Source organism: Haliotis asinina, chromosome 9, assembly GCF_037392515.1.
Source record: "Haliotis asinina isolate JCU_RB_2024 chromosome 9, JCU_Hal_asi_v2, whole genome shotgun sequence".
Lineage (NCBI taxonomy): Eukaryota > Metazoa > Mollusca > Gastropoda > Lepetellida > Haliotidae > Haliotis > Haliotis asinina.
The window spans coordinates 8936456-8958092 of NC_090288.1; the positions used below are offsets into that span (position 1 = coordinate 8936456).

The 21637-nt window shown below is 40.0% G+C and overlaps 1 protein-coding gene across 1 annotated transcript; it reads right to left on the reverse strand.

Annotated features, from left to right (window-relative positions):
• Positions 1-354: 354 nt before the first annotated feature.
• LOC137295575 (glutathione S-transferase Mu 5-like) lies at positions 355-12212 on the reverse strand. The gene is made up of 7 exons (XM_067826984.1): positions 11905-12212; positions 7503-7578; positions 5523-5587; positions 5143-5224; positions 3830-3930; positions 2878-2973; positions 355-1961 (listed from the first exon to the last, which is right to left on the reverse strand). Exons 1-7 carry the CDS (start codon positions 11935-11937, stop codon positions 1767-1769), a joined length of 648 nt encoding a protein of 215 aa, XP_067683085.1. The 5' UTR covers positions 11938-12212; the 3' UTR covers positions 355-1766.
• Between the last annotated feature and the right edge of the window lie 9425 nt (positions 12213-21637).

A 21637-nucleotide genomic window follows, 5' to 3' on the forward strand; every position in this document is an offset into this window, starting at 1 on the left:
CTGGAATACCATTTCCCCCATACAGTACACCTCTTATACACCATGGACACACTCATGTCGAGTTCCTCACTTAACACACTGGAATGCATCAGTTATGAAAATACTTGCATGAAATCATCACCATAACATCGTTATTCGGTGGGCAGGTTTCACCTACATTTCAGATAACCTCACGCTGGCTACCTACTAAAGACTAAAAGTCACCCTTTGAAATCTCAGATTTACATCCCTGACCAGTGACTGCCACAGTTCAGGTATGCGATAAGTTGCAGAGCCAGTTGTTCATCATCACCTACAACTTCCTTCAGGAAATTATCACGCGCTGACACACATACATACACATCAAACACAATGTCAGGTTTAAAGCAAATGCTTCTCTCTGTTTATTTTCAATGTTAAAAGCAATCAATACTTTCTAAAACAAATTAAACAAAACAAAACATCTGCACATAGGTTTAACAGTAAACCACCTTCCAGCCACGGACTGTTTGACAGGGGATACAACACAAGATGTAGGAAACAAGCCTGGAATACATCAGAATTACTCAAGATGTTTACCTTTATTTACTAGAACTTTCAACAGCAAGACTGCCTGATCACAAATTTCGGAAGCATGCGAAAACATCTGTTTGTCCACATATATTTTTGTGGAGAAGGATTTGATATTTTGAACTCCTATTGTGTCCTTTCTAGTTTATACTGCCACAAATGCGGTTAAACCAGAACTGATTTTATCATCACCGGTGTCAGAGAATCACTGTGCACTCTGTCATCCTCAGCATTCTCTGGTGTATGAAATAATGAACCACAACACTCAGCTAACATGAGTCATAAAAGGACAAAACCATGTTGCCCTAAGTCTAAGAAAAATTGTAGCAATAAAAACAAACATGAAAAAAGCCTAAAAATCAATAAATAACGACAGACACCAGGGACAACATGTGCCAAGTTTCCTGAATGAATACCCAGTAGAAAATGGTCAGGAAAAAACAGCAAAATGAAGACCGCAAAAGTTAAACTTAGGATAGAAAAGAACAATGTTGAAATTCTAAAAATAGCTAAATACCAGTAGTAACACATGCCAGTGGCCAACCTGGCCTTTGCTCATGCAAATAATCCTGAAAGAACACCTATCAGTTTTTGAAATATGGTCTAAAAACTGATAACAATCTTAAACCTGGATAACAATGAACACTAGATAATGGATGTGAAACATCTTAACTAGAAGCCATGGAATGTGAGGACAGCTGATGTTATACCTCCACAGTGTCACACTGAACAAAGCCAAGAACATGGAATCCATTGGTTTCAGAGTCAGATTAACACAACATAGCCACCATAACAGAGCACAATACTTCCTAAATTATTTCAACTAATTTTAGGCAAAATATCCTCCATACTTCTCACACACACGTCATCCATCAACAGAAGCCACACCGGGGAAAATGTTTAAATGAATATATGTAGTATGCAGAAAGTTGTAAAAATAAGATGCTGACTAGCAACCATGTCAAATCATACCCTTCAGCCTGAAAGCAATATCAGAAAATTAGTAACATGACCACAAAGAAAAGATCTTCCAGTAGCACTGCTGTTTCACATCAACGTACCCCAGTATATAAAATCATGTGTTTAGATATTTAATGGATGGTCAGCTCAAAACTTGACAGATATAACAGATATAAATGCCTCAGGTAGCAATGCTAATACAGGTTTAACAGTGTGTCCATGGTTACAATACATTACAAGATTATCAACACTGTAGTTCACTTGAACGATGCACTCTTGTTGTTGATGGGTCTCTTTATGAATTTGTCACTGCTCATGTATTTCTTGATGCTGGGAATTGCCTCAAAGCGGGATAGGAAGGCCAACAGTTTCGGGAACTTGTCTAGACTTCCAGGCTGCATAATTCTCGTCTGATCCAGGAGTTCATAGATTGGAAAGTCACACACTGTCACCTGCCATGGATAAGCACCTGATATTAATAAACACATCCCACTGGCTAACATTTAACCCTCATTCCCTTAATTCTCAACAGAATAAAAGAGCATAAATTGTACATACAATGAGTGAGTGAGTTTAGTTTTACACCACACTCGGCAATATTCCAGCTACCAGCTAAACAGTCAACTCTGGACCAGACAATTCTGGGATTAAGAGCATAAACATCTGATCTATGCAAATGGGATATGATGACATGTGTCAACTCAGTCAGCAAGCCTGACCATCCAATCCTGTTAGTCGCTTCTTACAACAAGCATGGGTTGCTGAAGATCAATTCTGACCCAGACCTGGTCACGGTATCCCACAATTTCGAGTATCAAACACTTAGATCTAATCCAAACATATGCAAATAAACCCTTGGTATTTCTTTACTAAAATATTTCCCCCAAAGAAAATGTTGATCATGAATTTCACCGCATCTAACTCTTGCTTGACAAGTACCAGATGAGCCAGCACTGTGAACGCGTTTGTGACAAGCAGGTAATCTGGACGAATACACTTGGTTGCTATAGGTAGATTGGCGATTAAACAAGTGCAATACATGCTGACCGTGGCATGAAATCAATACCGCTACCGTTTAACACGTCTCATAGAGTGACTTAGTTCAACAAAACACCATCACAAACGATTTGCATAAGGAAATCAAACTTTTCAATATTTAGACAATAACCTGTTTCCCTCGTTTCAAATGGAATGTTCTAGAAGGCGTTCCATATATGCAAATTGGGGTCATTTGTCATATCTGGCTCATCTAATACTTGTCAAGCAGTATAGAAATTTAAGAAAAATAAGTAATTTGAGATCATTATTTTTCTTCAGTTTTGTTATGAAATCTACCTTGAGCCATGGTCTTTCAGAATGTCAGCTCACCTTACTGCCTGCAAAGAAGTCTTTGTCCCCAAGGAAGTTCTGGAACACCTCCAGCTTAGCTGGGAGCGCCTCAAAGTAGGCAGCCTTCTTGTTTTCCTGTATATACAAAATTACCCTGAGTGAGTGAGTGAGTGAGTGAGTGAGTGAGTGAGTGAGTGAGTGAGAGAAAGGGACACCACACTGATAAAATATTCCAGCTATATGGCAGTAGTGTGTAAATAATCAAGTCAAGACAACAACATGAGCATCAATCTGTGCTGTTAAACAACTGATGACTTGTCAATCAAGTTAGCAAGCCTGACCATCCGATCCCATGAGTCACCTCTTACGATAAGCATAGGTTACTGAAGGCCAGTATTCTAACCTGCTGTTTCAAGCGTCATGAGACAGTGAATGAGTCAGTCAGTCAGGCAGTTGAAAGATAGTAGAACCACACATTCCAGTGATCAACAGCATGGGTATTGATCTACAGATCACCTACGATGACACATGTCAACCAAGTCTGTAAGCCTGACCACCTGTATTCATTTCTTCCCACAAGCATGGGTTGCTGAGACCAATTGTAACCTAGACTTCACCGGGCAGAGTGAGCAAGCCTCATTTGTATCTGTTAATTTTTTACACAAAATCCCATCCTATTCACAGCATTGTTTGAGCATTGTCCTTTCTATAGCACTAGTCAGCAAATTTGAACTGGCACTCTCTCATCCTCAAGATAACTTTACTGAAAGACTTTGAGAATAGTATTACAGTTTCCCATATTACACAATATTACACAAAATTAGTGTGTTCTGTATAATTAGGTTTCAGACCATCACTCACAACTATCTTTCTCGATAAACTCAGTTGGATTAAACAGCAAATAATCCAGACTCTGTTGGCAGCGTTGGAGAGCTGAGTTAAGATTAGATATCAGCTACCCCCTTTAACATGGCACTAAAGCCATACTTACATAGTCAGAACTGTAACAGAGCCCAACAATTCCATTTCTGAAGTCCATCGCTTGATCAAGCATCACATCAACATTAGCCTTCTCCTGGTCTGTATCTCCCACTGAAACATAGCACGGACACAGATTAAACACCACGTCATGTGCACAGAGAGTGGGGGTGTAAGTAAGTTTAGTGTTACACAGCTTTTACTGGCAAACAAGGAGAAGTTGGACCAGTGCAGAGAATGTGTATATGAGAAGCAGGCAGTACACGGTAATGAACAACCCATTTGGTTTGTGAAAATTAAGGCAGATGTAGGCTAGGGTATGTGCAGCGCATGACAATGAAATTGATTCTGCATACACGCCGTGCTCACAAGACTAGTGCTTCAAACATCACACTGAACTTGATCACGGACAACCTGGAGCCCCTCCACTCAAAATGGTAAGCGCCAATGGGCGGCACTCATACATACTAATACAAGTCAATTGTCATGTTGGTGTTCAACTTATCCTTGTTTACCAGCAGCAATATCACGACAGGTGGTCCTCAGTGGCCCTCTGGTCCCTGGCTAGTAAAAACATATCAGAACCACTAAAGTGATCCTGGTGGACAGTGAATTTTGTATTGATAGTTACAAAAATCCATTAATGGTATTTTGGACCAATGAAGTACAAACACGACCAGTTATTACTGTCCACTCACTGGTCCTGTGGTCTAGTGGGAAATTTGGAAAGATTTCCTTCTCCAAGGTTACACCAGAAATGGGCTTCACACATTACACCCATGTGGGGAATAAAACCCAGGTCTTGGGCGTGACGGGTGAACACTTTAACCACTAGGCTACCCCACCGTCCTCATCTCAGAAGAGAGTGAGTTGGGTGTTACGCCACTCTTAGCAATATTCCAGCAATATCACAGTGGGAGACACTAGAGATGGGCTTAAAACATTGAACCCGAGTGGGGAATCAAACCCAGGTCTTCGGCGTGACGGGTGAACACTTTAACCACTAGGCTACCCCACCACCCCTACAGATAGAGACATATGGAGACCTTCTACTTAGAAATGCAGCAGAAAAAGCTCTTGGTGATATTGCTGCCATACATGCCACATATTATATCCTTGAAGATCCATGTCAGAATTGGTCTTCAGCAAGCAATGCTTGTAACAGCCACATCCTGGATAGGATGGTTTGGTTGATGCATGTCCTGATGTCCCAAACAAAGAGACTGACAGTCATGATGGTCTGGAGGAAACTTGATCACCTGAGACTGTCATCAAAATAATACTGAATGCTGCATTACACAAGTAAACAAATCTGTAGATACTTACAGAGATTGTGCTTTCTGGCAATGTAGCGGAGAATGGCATTACTCTGAGTTAGCTTGATGTCACCGTCAATATAGTAAGGCAACTGAAAGAAAAAAGGACAGTTTAAGATTTAAAGGTGCATATAGTTGAACTTGTAAGTGAGAGAGTTTTGGATATGTGTGTGTGTGGAGGAGTTGGCGGGTGGGTGAGTGAGTGAGTGCTTGAGTGTTGAATGTGTGTGATTGAGTGATTGGGTGGGTGGGTATTAGGATGTGTATATGGAGGAGCTAGTGGTTGGGTTGACTGATTATGGTTTGATGTGTTTTAGAAGTATTTCTATGTTTTTACTGTGTTATGTTACCATGGTTACAATGATACTGCAGCTGCATTGATAAACTTACGTTGGGGATAGGCAGTCCCAGTGTGTGCTTAACTTTAGTCCAGCTTTCCCGGCTGTAGTCAGGGGCTGAAGAAGACAAACAAATATTTCTTAATAAAAAATTCAGAAATATCTACACTGTGCACATTAGAAGAGACCAGAATGTATGTTGAGTGTAGCTAATTGAAGGAAAGGTTTCACAGCTGTTGCTATTCATTTTGTACATGGGCTGTGACTGATATAAGCCTGTGCCAGTTTAAGCAAACTTAGTCTCAGTGTACTTCGTTTCACTCCACCACTGAGTCTCACAAAACCTAGTAGAAGGTCGCGTCAGGTAACCTTTGAGTGACCAATGACTGTCCAATCAAACGCGAAACAGTAACATAGATTTAACCAATCAGACAACAGCTATTATTTAGGCATCGGACAGACTTTCAAAATATTCATGTCACTGAGATAGGTCTTTCCACAATCAAAAATCTGCATATAACACAGCTATTTGACCTGCGGTATATACCCCTTGGGGCTTCTGTTGACATGGTTACCATTTGCTAATATTTCTGCAAGATAACATCCTTGAATATTACCAAAAACACTATTTTCAGCAACTATTTACTCATTGTTGTCATGGTTGTACATATGCCGTGTGCATCTTGTTCGGGTACAAACCTTTTTGAGATACAAAGTTCAAAAGGAATGAGCAAATGTGCACTTTCATGATTTGGTAAGCTGTGTTCTGATTGGTCAATCTCAAAGGTTGAGACGCGACCTCCCATAAGGTTTTTACTAGACTCTGTAGTGGAGTATAACGAAAAGTACTCAGGATAAGTTTACTTAGATTGAAGCCTCTGCTACAATAGCAGAGATATGACAGTCATAGCGTTAAGATAGCTTTGTGAAATGGGGCCCTAATTAGTATGAATAAGAGAGAGGTACTGATGGAAATGATAACGTCACTATAAAGAGTCTTTGAAACAATAATATGTGTGAACTTGTGTCAAGTAGATGGAGTGAGCAAAGAATTATGTCTGGTAGTACTGCTATAGTTACTTCCTCAGTGTATATTTCAGACAATATGTCTAGCAGGGGTTGATGTAAGAGTTGTTTATCTACTTGCACCAAGTACAACCTAGGGTAAAACCTTAGCTGTACAAGCCAAATTCCAGTTGCAATGTGGTGTGTTAAAACGTCAGAGGTTTCGGTGCACAAAAACACATTTCAGTGACGTCAGACTATGAAACACGCAACATTTTCTGCCAGACCACAGGACTGATTAGAGGTCAAACTTGCCAGCCCAGACAAAAACATACCTGCCCACAAAAAATGCAAACTTCGTATACATGTCTAAATGTTAACATGACAATCAGGCAGGTGAACTTGAGAATCAGGCAGTTCATGCTGGAATCTGGCAGTTCATGTTGAAAATAACCCATCCCAGGCATTGGGGCAAGCAGGTATTTCAAACATTTGGTGATATAGTACCCATGAAACCACAGCAATTCAGGGATGGAGCTCATCACTGTTTTCAAAAGGCCTAGTAATTGAAATGTGTCAATAAATAGCTATGTTTCTGCACTTCAACTATTCAAAGTTTACAAGAAAAATGAGCTGACATATAATATCTGTATAATGTTAAGCTTTATTGATTTGTTTTATAAATGTTTGATTAATACCTTGGCTGCACTTCGTAATATTGGGTTGCACCAGTGCAAATAACAAAGCACTAAATCGAGCCCTGCCTTGTTCTATATTCCAGCACACCCCTGCATTCTCATTACCACTGACCAATGGAATCAGTCAGTTCATACAAAAATTTAAACGTTTATCACAGATGTTAAGTAAATATGCAGTAGTAGAATATGATATTTTTAATATAACACTATTGTTAGGGCCTGAAATTACATAGGAATGGATATGTCATGCTAGAGACATATTGTGACAAATGTGATAAACAATGCAGAAACTTCAAGACTGCCCTGGAATTTACTGTGTAAAAACTCACCATCGCCTTGCACGTACTGGACATCCTCAAATTCTTCTCCTCCATATGTCAGCAGCAGGCGAATAGGCTGTGCCAACTGAAACGGAAGCACATCATCATCATCATCATCATCATCATCATCATCATCATCATCATCATCATCATCATCACCATTGTCGTCGTTGTCATCATAATCATCATCATCTTTGTCATTATCATCACCACCACCACCACGATCATTACCATCAGGTCTTCAGCAACCCATGCTTACCACAAAAGATGACTATCCTTGTTGTAGGAGACAACGAATGTGATTGGGTCGCCTCTTACTTTTCGGATCAGTGTGACCTTACAAACAATAACTAAGAAGTGACTTCATCATACTTCATGAGGATTCAACAAAGCTACTGTGAGATACCTTTTCAGGTCACTGAGGTATGCATTTGCTTGTGTTCATGTCATCTGGGTATCTTAATTTTCCTTTGAGTAACCAAATAAATTTCACCCACCTCAATCAACCTCAATTGGGTATTTGGGTATTTCAAGCATATGCACAAAAATTCTTGAGCACAGTTAACATGTGACGTTTAATAGCTGATAAGTTGTTTAATATTATCCCATATTAACAAACCACATCACCAACTCGCTCACACAAGAAACAAGGTCCTATTCCTTCCATATTCTCAGTCCACCTCCACCTGCAATATGAGGTGTAAATACACCAACAACCACACCATTCCTCCCCTCGCCTCCCATACCAAAGTTATCTGGAGTCCTGACATGTAATGTTTTCAGTGGAATTTCTGTATAATTTTCCATTATGCCATATAGAGAGTTCTACTTGTTAAAATACTGCATGGTCAGGATTACTAATACTGTTTGCATATGTACACCACCAATAGTATCATCAGTCTATGCCTATTTAATCATTTACATAATAAATCATTACACAGTTCAAACAAGTTTTTAGTGAGCGAGTTCAGTTTTACGCTGCACTCAGCAATATTCCAGCTATATGGTGGCTGTCTGTAAATAATAGAGTCTGGACTAGACAATCCAGTGATCAACAATATAAGCAGCGATCTGCGCAATTTAGTCTTAGGCCAAATGCTAAAAAAGTCCTTATCTTTTAGGATCTCTCAGCAGCAGTAAACATGTTGTTCAGTACTTAGTATGACACCTCCCACCCTACAAAAATCCTTGTTGATGAGGAAGTAGCTACAGGAGGTATAAAGTTACTAGAAACTAACTGGGTTCAGTCCACTGTTGAAACGGTGTCCACATGTTCATCAACAAACTGCTTGAGAATTGATCACATTGTCTAATGGGTGGTGACAAGCACTGGTGTTCAACATGATCAAGATATGCAGCATAGGTGATAAGGCTGGGTGTATCATATTACCTGATTTTCATGATATCTCTACATTTGGCCTAGGAGTAAATTGGGAACCCATGACATGAGTCAACAAAGTCAGTGAGTCTGACCACCTGATCCTGTTAGTTGCCTCTTACGACAAGCACAGTCGCCTCTTATCGCAAGCATGGGTTGCTGAAGGCCTATTCTTCACCGATACCTTCACGGGTGAGTTTTCAGAGAACATTATGAGTGATGATCATGCAGTGTTCCTTCGGTATATTACATTGCACGGTCAGTGAGAAAAAAACCCAAAAAAAACAAACAATAAAAAGTTGTTTCACATACGATCAGTTTCAAACCACTTCATATGTTTGTATTACAAGGGGGTATGCACATTAAACGAAACACCGAGAACAAGCAGGTGTTGGTCTAAGTTAATGCTCATCACATATCACATCTGCATTTGTTCCACCGTTCCAGCTGCAGTGCCTACTCCCTTGTAATGCAAACCATTAACAATTTTTATCTGATCATTTGTTAAACAACTTTGACTCTAAATTGTGCAAAATTCTCATACTTAAATTTTCAATTGGCACGGTAAAATTATGAGGATTCGCAATCTTAATTTTACTTATTTGGTATACTTTTTTGTTTAAAGTGAAACTTAAGGGTACATTTTCACTGCTAACAGACTATAATACAAACTGATATTTTTCAGCACAGGAAGGTCACAAAGACTTAAGGTGAAGTAAAGTCTGTCCTGTGTTCCAGATATTGATTAATTCATTCTGTCATACAGCACAAACATGCACTGAATACAGTCAGGTAACTTGTGAAACCTGTAAGTTGAGGTAAAGTCTGTCTGGTGTTCCAGACGGTGATTAATTCATTCTGTCACACAGTGCAAACATACACTAGTGAAACTGTCTAAGCGAGACAATTGGCACTGATATTACCCTATATAATAAGTAAACTTGCTGATTTAGCAGGTTTTAGGAAATAAGGCACATGTGATATGAAAACTTGGGCCAAATTCCCAACCAGGAATGGATACCATTCTGGTTGAATTTCTGAAAAATGGATTTGTCAGACAAGGATGCATTACAACAGCCTGCATAATTTACAAAGTCGCTGCTTCAATTTCAAAATTTGATCCTGGTTCATCACTTATCATATACCTGTAGCCATGGTAACAGATGATACATCTGTTCAACAAGAACTGTGTTTTACTGTGTTTTCACAAAAATACAACTGTATACTGAAGATGGACAAACATAACTTCCAATGTAACATAAAGACCGACAGGGTTACTATGAGGTTATGATAAATGTCTGGGAAATTATTGAACGGGCAGGTTTATTGTGCTAACCCACTGAGACACCATTCTACATTTTACCCTAGGTATCCTGACCCGTGATGGTATGGGGTAGAATAGGCCTTCAGCAACCTAAGCTTGCCATTAAATGTGACTACATTTGTCGTAAGAGGTGACTAACGGGATCGAGTCGTCAGACTCACTAACTTGGTTGACACATGTCACTGGTTCCCAATTGCGCAGATCAATGCTCATGCTGTTGATCACTGGATTGTCTGGTCCAGACTCGATTATTCATAGACCGCCACCATATAGCTGGAATGTTGCTAAGTACGACGTAAAAGTCAGCTCACTCACTTACACTTGATATCCAACACAAACACTGAAAGGATTCCAACCTGACCAAGAGCATCACATAGATTACAACCAGTCCCATCTCTCAGTGTCTCAAGACCATGGATCCAGACACAAAGATTCTGATCTCCAGGCTGATTCTCTACATGCTCTATCCACTCGACTACCATGGCAGTCCTTTCTGATTTTCTTAACTGTATCAGTATTATCTCTCTAAACCATTCAATCCATAATTTGCAAAAGTCTTCACAATGCTTCATATTTCATTAGTTGTTGGTTTGGCAGCCTAGAACACTGGAGGCGGTGGGGTAGCTTAGGGCTTAGAACAGTCATTTGTCACACCAAAGACCTTTGTTTTATTCCCCACATAGGCACAATATGTGAAGGCCAAATCCTGCGGTGATACTGCTTGAATATTGCTAAAACTAACCTCACTCACACACAAGCACTGGCTAAAAAGATTGACAATTGGCAAAATCGTTGATGAGATGAATTATGAACAGTATCTTTATGAACATTCAATATTGTGTTACATAAACTCTTGTGATGGAATAATAGCAATTTCCACACACCACACACATGGGCCACTTCCACATTATGTTTACCGCACTGTTTTTGTTAATAACTCATGCATAAGCATGTCCCCAATTTTCTAGTGACATAAAATATATTGTTCTTTACATTCCTTCACAAAGTATTTTCCAGATATTTAATTTATCAATGTTTAGTTCATTACCAATCCTTCGGGAGGACTAAAGTGGTGCCAATCCTCCTAAACTTTTCAGATGTCTTACCCCTCACCTTTTCAGGACTCTTTCCAATACAAATGGGATATCTAATAGCTTGGCTAAGTTAACATGCATGGGTCTACATTTTCCTGACTAATGGTTGTGATGCAAACTTCAAAATATCCCTTGGGTTTCCAATAAGTCTTCGACTGGTTACCCCCTCTGTGCTCATGAGTGACAGGACAGGAAGGGCTATATGGGTGCTTGGCAAGAGGCCTAGCAATGTCATAGGTTAACCCTAGAATTTATCACTACTGTAAACATGGGCCTGACAGTAAATCATAAATGTCCAATAACAAAATTGAATCGGTCTTTGCTAAATAGCGTCATATAAAACATTATCTACTTTCAAACTGATTCTTTACAAAGTACTTTTCATCTAAACTGTTCACAAATTTGCTTTATCTACATTTCCTTATGCAAAAGAACATATCATTGGTTAAACAAGACGTGCAGCAAATACAATATTTCTATCTCGACTACTGACAGTCCCAGGAATTTAGCCTAATGCAATGTCTTAAGTTCAACAACGACACTTAACTTAAAAAAATCATACACGTATCACAATGTAACTCCATTCAAACAGCCAAGCAAACGTTCCATACTCACGCCGCGAATAGCCCAGTATCCAAGAGTAGGCATAGTGTGATAGTGCAAGGACAGCGTCAGCGAACTCAAACACTGGTTAATAGACGGGAGATAAAATTGTTAGCGCCCGACTTTTCGTTTTTATACTCAGAGGCAGTTGCCCGGATGATCCGGCTTCTCGCATGTCAAGGTGAAGGTTATACGGAAGGGACTTTCATTACGTCACTTGTTTATCCGGCAGCCTCTTTGAGACATGTCAGTAAATATGCTGAATTTTACGCTTTATTTGCTAAACACATCAACTAATGTGTATAATTTAAGAGTGATATATTTTATAGGGGCATAGCGCGTGTTTTTTTAGTTGCGTATTTGCGAAATTCACACAACAGCACTGTCTGACCCCTCAAATTCTCAGAATTCAGTTTCCAATTCCTCGGAAACGGAGGATTCCGAGAAATCCAGCCCAGTGACGAAGCAGTTTCTCGTATTATGATGAGCAGCTTAGAATGTTCCAGCGATGGAAGTTACCTTTTTTGTTTTGTCTCTGTGTGGTTTTCTTGTATGATTTTTCAGATGAATATGGAATCATGCAGATGTAACAGTTCCACACGTCTCAATACTATGTATTGGTTTTATTTGAAGTAATAATATTTACATACCAAGATGTATTTAAACACACCTTTCTCCATTACTACCATATATATGGTAGTCGACAATCCCAAACCCCTTGAGTTATGAAGGGACGGTGGCGTATACGTAGCTTAATAAAAGCGTTTGCTCGTCACGCCTAAGAATCGGGTTCGATGCCCCGCATTAGTGTGTGAAGCCATCTCTGGTGTTCCCCGCTGTGGTATTGCTAGAAAAAAGCTAAAAGTGTCGTTAACCATCCTTGCTCTTCTTGATAAAATCTGTAACGCAACCTTTCCAATTAATTTAATCAGAGTGAATACGGTTTTATGCCGATTTCAGCAATATTCAAACAAAAATTAGACTACTGTCATAACATTGTTTCTCATGATCGTCATAGTGGTAAGTTCATTGTCAGTGAAACATAAAAAACACCACGACAGGCGCGTAGAAACAGAAAACGTGAATGCTTTTGATGTTCCAGGTTCAGTTGATCTATAGGTTGGGTATGACCTGTCCGTAATACCGTCTCATCGGATCCGGGTTTATATACTACGGTGTTATTTGAACTTGTCATTCGTATACAGGTGAGGCAAGCGGATCTTTAGACAAAAGAATGCAGTGAAAGCTGACTTTAACGAGCGTTACAGATATAACCCGGATGTCTAGACTCGACAAAGCGCACCTGTGCAGGGAAGTGGACATTGGGTTTTCCGGTTTTAGAACAATATACATAGACTGACAAGTCCAAGAATTCAAATCTTTTCTTTTGAAAATGACTATCTACAAACAAAAATAATTTTAAAAGTGGAAAAGGAGCCCACAACAAACAATAATATCAGGCCAAGAGCAAGGCAATCTAGACTTGCGAAATTGTTCTAGATACAAGCTGGACTCCGTGGTGGACTTATACTTATTAAAGACAGACAACATGGACATGTACTTGCCTGAATTAAATATTGTTCGAAGAATTTAATTTCTTATAAACAAAACAGTATAGAATTAATTTTAACTTTTTACATGAATACAAATTAAAGTATTGTACAATGTTGCGAGTCTATTTAGAAAATCACTACAGATACATATCAGGGCGAAATACTTGTATCAGTAATAAGAATGCTTGAACAAACTTGCGGTCGATTTGGGGAGATACACAGATGCGCAATACACTTCAAAAACTATGTAATATTGTATAGAAAGTGGGGTATCTTTTACTGGAGATGGAATTCATGTTTTACTTGTGTGTGAGTGTTCTCAACCCTAAGATTACCTATCTTGAAGAGTATATTTAGTCCCACACCTTAACATATTTTATCGAAATTCATCTGAAAACTCGGATGCTGTGTGTAACCTATCACCGTAATTATGAAAAACTCAACTGTTACTCAGTAACATACTCGGTTACTCCACTGGCATGCCTGTTCATGCAATCAAATGTTGTCTGTATTGTGGGCCTATGGCCTCTTTACTGAACAGACTGTCTTTCAGCCTGAAAACGTGAACCCGACCTTTACAACTTCCTTATCTGAGGACCGCCTCCGTGGTTTGGTGGTTCGAGCGTCCGCCCGGATCGAACCCGTGACCTTTTGCTCTCCGGTCGCGTCATTCCAAAAGATTTTAAAATGTATTTGTTGGTCCCTGCCTGCCGTTCGACATCAATATAATATATTAGGTACAACAAGGACTGGTCGATACGGAGTCAGTATAATGTGACTAGATATGCTTTGCTGTGGCATATGGTATCTTAGTGAGTGAGTTTAGTTTTACGCCGCTTTTAACAATTTTCCAGCAATATCACGGCGGGGGACACCAGAAAATGGGCTTCACACATTGTACCCATGTGGGGAATCGAACCCGGGTCTTGGGCGTGACGAGCGAACGCTTTAACCACTAGACTACCCCACCACCCCTGGTAACTTAGTGAGCTAGCATTATGAAACCAGTCACATATACACATGTACACACGCATGTACGTCTTTTGTACACTTAAGACCATTGTGCTTTTAAGGGCACAAAAGACGTTCGGTGAATATCAGTGACAACTGGCAAATGGTCGTTTACCAGAACAATTCTACCTTAAAATGCTTCACATGCTACGTGAAGTTACGTTAGATAACTATCGTATTTCCAGTCACGTTGGAGGGTGAACCACCGCTTATACAATGTACACCTCTGTCTAATTTAGGTTATCTAGTGGGTATGATTCGTGACGACTTAGCTGCACCGCATTCACTATGTGAAACGTCTTGCTCCCAGCGTGTGGAACAGACTCGGAACGTACAGACCGGGATGGGGGTCTATGGTACTGTGAGATGGGGTACGTGGTGTTGGAGTAGGTCTGTGGGAGACCATCTTTATGCCGGGAGTTCACGTATTTAGGCCCACTCGAAATTACGCCCATGGGTTTAAATACGCGATATGTTTCTGTTACTAAGACCATGGACCTAAATTAGGATTTCAAATTTTATTGTTTAGAGTTACGTCCCTTCGCAAAGTCACACGGCGAACGTCAGTATATAGCGTTTGTAGTGCAGATTGAGGTTTTCACGTGTACAGAACGCTTTAATATCTTAAACTTTCAGGAGTTTATAACTTTGCATTCGTTCTTTAATGATTATCTAAGGTTCATGCGTTCTGAATTATTCCGATTATATTAAAGCTCATTTTACTGTGTCACAGAATCATTTTCTTCAGTTACAAGCATTTCCCATATTTAAGTCCTGGCTTAATTATGGGGTTAATATTTGTTAACGAGGGGGTTAGTTTCCGCTGTTAAGCCCAGGGAAGTGATTCCTTTCTTCAATCAAAGCATCGGGGTGAACATAATACCATGCAAACTGTCGCATGATTGATGTCAACAACTGAAGGAAACACACATAACCTGATGTTTCTCACTGACAATTTCAAACACATTCATGACACTTTTGTTACAGTCATACAGGAAGTCGAGTGGGTGGGTTTAGATTGACGTCGCTTTTAGCAATATTCCTGCAATATCACGGCGGGGGGCACCAGAAATGGGCTTCACCCATTGTACTGTGAGTTGTAACAACTGTCCTCATCATAACTGACAAATCGCGGCTTCCCTTCCCTGTGCAACGTATATCTTCCTGATCACGAAATCGGCAATTTTTAAAAAAATTTTTTAATAAATTTCTGTTTTTAACTTTCTTTAAGTTTTAAAAGTGCAGCGGAGTGAAATATAATTTCACAGTAACCATGTTCAAAAGCGTTGTCCTTTGATCGATGTTTAGATACAGTCTCCTTATTGCGCTTCCAGTAGCACTCGGGGCGCCTGTTACAGCGAATACGGTACGTTATCTGCAGCTTTGTTAATTCAAAAGGTTTATCTGAGGATATGATAACCTCACCGATAGGCTGAGTCGACAGTAGAGTCCCCTGTATTTTCATGTGTAAGGCTGAGTCGACAGTAAAGTCCCCTGTATTTTCATGTGTAAGGCTGAGTCGACAGTAGAGTCCCCTGTATTTTCATGTGTAAGGCTGAGTCGACAGCAGAGTCCCCTGTATTTTCATGTGTAAGGCTGAGTCGACAGTAAAGTCCCCTGTATTTTCATGTGTAAGGCTGAGTCGACAGTAGAGTCCCCTGTATTTTCATGTGTAAGGCTGAGTCGACAGTAGAGTCCCCTGTATTTTCATGTGTAAGGCTGAGTCGACAGTAAAGTCCCCTGTATTTTCATGTGTAAGGCTGAGTCGACAGTAGAGTCCCCTGTATTTTCATGTGTAAGGCTGAGTCGACAGTAGAGTCCCCTGTATTTTCATGTGTAAGGCTGAGTCGACAGTAAAGTCCCCTGTATTTTCATGTGTAAGGCTGAGTCGACAGTAGAGTCCCCTGTATTTTCATGTGTAAGGCTGAGTCGACAGTAGAGTCCCCTGTATTTTCATGTGTAAGGCTGAGTCGACAGTAAAGTCCCCTGTATTTTCATGTGTAAGGCTGAGTCGACAGTAGAGTCCCCTGTATTTTCATGTGTAAGGCTGAGTCGACAGTAAAGTCCCCTGTATTTTCATGTGTAAGGCTGAGTCGACAGTAAAGTCCCCTGTATTTTCATGTGTAAGGCTGAGTCGACAGTAAAGTCCCTTGTATTTTCATGTGTAAGGCTGAGTCGACAGTAAAGTCCCCTGTATATCCATGTGTAAGGTTGAGTCGAAAGTAAACCACCTGTATTTTCATGTGTAAGGCTGAGTCGACAGTAAAACCACCTGTATTTTCATGTTTGTCCATGGAGCCTATATAGAGGTTGTAGAATATCCCTGGATTTCCATGCTCGACCTCCACCTGTGTGCGCTTGAAGAGTTAAAATCAGATAAAGACACTAAAAGATGATTTTCACCAATTGTGTTATTCTGATCCACCCGATCCAGGAATATTACCTACTACTAGCAGATCTTTATTAGCGTCTGTTAACCGCTAATAGCAGTTACAAAGGTAGCCTTTCCGCCCCTGGGGACAAACAGTTACTTCTACTACTAGCTAACAGAGATTACGTAAAATAGTATTACCATATTAGGGCATCGTCATTTTTCGCATCCAGGCACGCCATATTTGAGACGCGGCAACATTAGCAGTTAACAGACGCTAACAAACATCTGCTAGTAGTAGGTAATATTTCCTGGATCGGGTGCCTGATCACTTGGGAAAGGTCTTCAAAATAACATCTACATTGCAGATCGGATCGCTTCGTTTCAGTACATCCGTGAAGGACCGGGTTAGAATATTGATCTTCAGTATACGCCATGCTTTGTGTAAGAGGCGACTAACGGGGGTGATCAGACTCGCTGACTTGGTTGGCACATGTCATCGGTTCCCAGTTGTGCAGATCGATGCTCATGCTGTTCATCACTGGATTATCTGGTCCAGACTCGATTATTTACAACCACCACATAGCTGGAATAATGCTGAGTGCGGCGTAAAACTAAACTCACTATCTCGTTTTTGAAACTCTTTGTTTTTATAAATGTAGATGAAGAAAAGTCAAACTGACCTGGTATTTTGGGAATATACCAGGGTAAGAGTATTAGGGGCTTAAATTTCTACAACTGCAGGCTACAATGGAATAATTAACACGTCGTATTGACTGTTGGGAGATGGGAATGGGATGGGATTTTCTGAATATTTACGAGACGGAATTGGGGGTATACCCTTTTAGGAACACATTTGACCATTGATAGAATGCTGTATTGCAGGGAGTATACTTTTAGAGGAACACATTTGACCATTGATGGACTGCTGTATTACAGGGAGTATACTTTTAGAGGAACACATTTGACTATTGGTGGGATGATGTTATACAGGGAGTACACTTTTAGAGGAACACATTTGACCATTGATGGGATGCTGTATTGCAGGGAGTACACTTTTAGAGGAACACATTTGACCATTGATGGACTGCTGTATTGCAGGGAGTACACTTTTAGAGGAACACATTTGACCATTGATAGAATGCTGTATTGCAGGGAGTATACTTTTAGAGGAACACATTTGACCATTGATGGGATGCTGTATTACAGGGAGTATACTTTTAGAGGAACACATTTGACTATTGGTGGGATGATGTTATACAGGGAGTACACTTTTAGAGGAACACATTTGACCATTGATGGGATGCTGTATTGCAGGGAGTACACTTTTAGAGGAACACATTTGACCATTGATGGGATCATGTATTACAGAGAGTATACTTTTAGAGGAACACATTTGACCATTGATGGACTGCTGTATTACAGGGAGTATACTTTTAGAGGAACACATTTGACCATTGATGGACTGCTGTATTACAGGGAGTATACTTTTAGAGGAACACATTTGACCATTGATGGACTGCTGTATTGCAGGGAGTACACTTTTAGAGGAACACATTTGACCATTGATGGACTGCTGTATTACAGGGAGTATACTTTTAGAGGAACACATTTGACCATTGATGGACTGCTGTATTGCAGGGAGTACACTTTTAGAGGAACACATTTGACCATTGATAGAATGCTGTATTGCAGGGAGTATACTTTTAGAGGAACACATTTGACCATTGATAGAATGCTGTATTGCAGGGAGTACACTTTTAGAGGAACACATTTGACCATTGATGGACTGCTGTATTACAGGGAGTATACTTTTAGAGGAACACATTTGACCATTGATGGACTGCTGTATTACAGGGAGTATACTTTTAGAGGAACACATTTGACCATTGATAGAATGCTGTATTACAGGGAGTATACTTTTAGAGGAACACATTTGACCATTGATGGACTGCTGTATTACAGGGAGTATACTTTTAGAGGAACACATTTGACCATTGATGGACTGCTGTATTGCAGGGAGTATACTTTTAGAGGAACACATTTGACCATTGATGGACTGCTGTATTACAGGGAGTATACTTTTAGAGGAACACATTTGACCATTGATGGACTGCTGTATTACAGGGAGTATACTTTTAGAGGAACACATTTGACTATTGGTGGGATGATGTTATACAGGGAGTACACTTTTAGAGGAACACATTTGACCATTGATGGGATGCTGTATTACAGGGAGTATACTTTTAGAGGAACACATTTGACCATTGATGGACTGCTGTATTACAGGGAGTATACTTTTAGAGGAACACATTTGACCATTGATGGGATGCTGTATTACAGGGAGTATACTTTTAGAGGAACACATTTGACCATTGATGGACTGCTGTATTACAGGGAGTATACTTTTAGAGGAACACATTTGACCATTGATGGACTGCTGTATTGCAGGGAGTATACTTTTAGAGGAACACATTTGACCATTGATGGACTGCTGTATTACAGGGAGTATACTTTTAGAGGAACACATTTGACCATTGATGGGATGCTGTATTACAGGGAGTACACTTTTAGAGGAACACATTTGACTATTGGTGGGATGATGTTATACAGGGAGTACACTTTTAGAGGAACACATTTGACCATTGATGGGATGCTGTATTACAGGGAGTATACTTTTAGAGGAACACATTTGACCATTGATGGACTGCTGTATTACAGGGAGTATACTTTTAGAGGAACACATTTGACTATTGGTGGGATGCTGTATTACAGGGAGTATACTTTTAGAGGAACACATTTGACCATTGATGGACTGCTGTATTACAGGGAGTATACTTTTAGAGGAACACATTTGACCATTGATGGGATGATGTATTACAGAGAGTATACTTTTAGAGGAACACATTTGACCATTGATGGACTGCTGTATTACAGGGAGTATACTTTTAGAGGAACACATTTGACCATTGATGGGATGCTGTATTACAGGGAGTATACTTTTAGAGGAACACATTTGACCATTGATGGGATGCTGTATTGCAGGGAGTACACTTTTAGAGGAACACATTTGACCATTGATGGGATCATGTATTACAGAGAGTATACTTTTAGAAGAACACACTTGACCATTGATGGACTGCTGTATTACATGGAGTATACTTTTACAGAAACACATTTGACCATTGATGGACTGCTGTATTGCAGGGAGTATACTTTTAGAAGAACACATTTGACCATTGATGGGATGCTTTATTACAGAAAGTATACTTTTAGAGGAACATATCTGAACCCTGATGGAAGGCTGTGTTACAGGGTGTATACTTTTAGAGGAACTCACTAGAACACTGGAGGAATGCTGTATTTCTGAAAGGGACCCTCTGGTGCTGATAAGAATATTGTGTTACGCCGATTTTAGCAATACATCCACAAGTTAACAGGGGTTGGGTAGTCAAACTTGGGTCTTGAGAAGGCATTAACTATAAGGCTACCTCACGCTTACTGATAAAGAAAGTGCAGTAGTGTAGCTAGAGAACATCAAAGGACTTTTAAAACTGCTAACATAGATATTGATAAAATACACAATAGCAACGGCAGTCCAAGGTCAATACGCACGCACGATTTCTTATGCGTTTTGTTTTGTTATAAAAAACGCGTAAATGTTGAACTGTTCGAATGGAGGGAGGGACTTGGGGAAGTGTCACCAGAGTTGACCCCCACCACCGGTTGTATTACAAAGTGCATTTCGATAACAATACCAGCGTCTGTGCTCGTGTGATTGGTCGAAATCTGTGAACATGAAACATTTGCATATCGCCCAGACCGGTGAAACGGGTGCAGTCTGACTCAAACGGTGTAGCCTTGTCGATAACGGTGACATTACACATAAAATACAGGAAAACCACATAATATGCCAATGCTCTACAAAAGCATCACGCGTCTTAAATCCCATGAGCCACTATCTCGCCCTGTACACACACATGCCACACCATCACACACTTTGTTGTGATTTTACCGTTTTACTGAGGACGATTACATATCATGAAATGTTTAAATCTCGTATTCGTCTCAGGGCATTACGTCATTTGTAATCATATCGAAAACCATATGAGCATGAGTGAGTGAGTTTAGTTGCACCCTGCACTCAGCAATATCCCAGCTATATGGCGGCTGCCTGTACATAACCGAGCCTTGATCAGACAATCCAGTGATCATCTACATTTATGAAACAGAGTGAGTGAGTTTAGTTTTATGCCGCACTCAGCATTATTCCAGCTAAGTGGTGGGTGTAAATAATCGAGTCTGGACCGCACAATCCAGGGGATTGATCTACACAATTGGGAACCGACGACAAGTGTCAACCACCACATCTAGTCCTGACATAAAGATCAATTCTAACCCGGATCTTCACGGGTCTCTTATACATACGACAGCCCGTAGTGCTACGCATACTTTGTGGATCGTGACCCAGTATGTACTTGACATACATATATAGGCACATCGCATTGTTAATTAAGGAAGATATATATATATAATCTCACTGAGTCATTGTGTAAGTTATGTCCTGGTTATCAAGGATATATCTTTTCCCTTGCACGTGCACCTCACTCAACATTTAGAACACGTGTACAGTTCATTCATGAACCAAGTATTAGCAAATGTGTTAAAGAGTAAAATTATAAAACGTTCCATTTTCATACACCACACATAACTGAACAGAAACAAATGTGAAAATAATAGTAATGTGTACGCAACGCATACATGTTCCAGGGTCTAAAAGAACCTGAATAATGGCTGATAGAGTACCTCC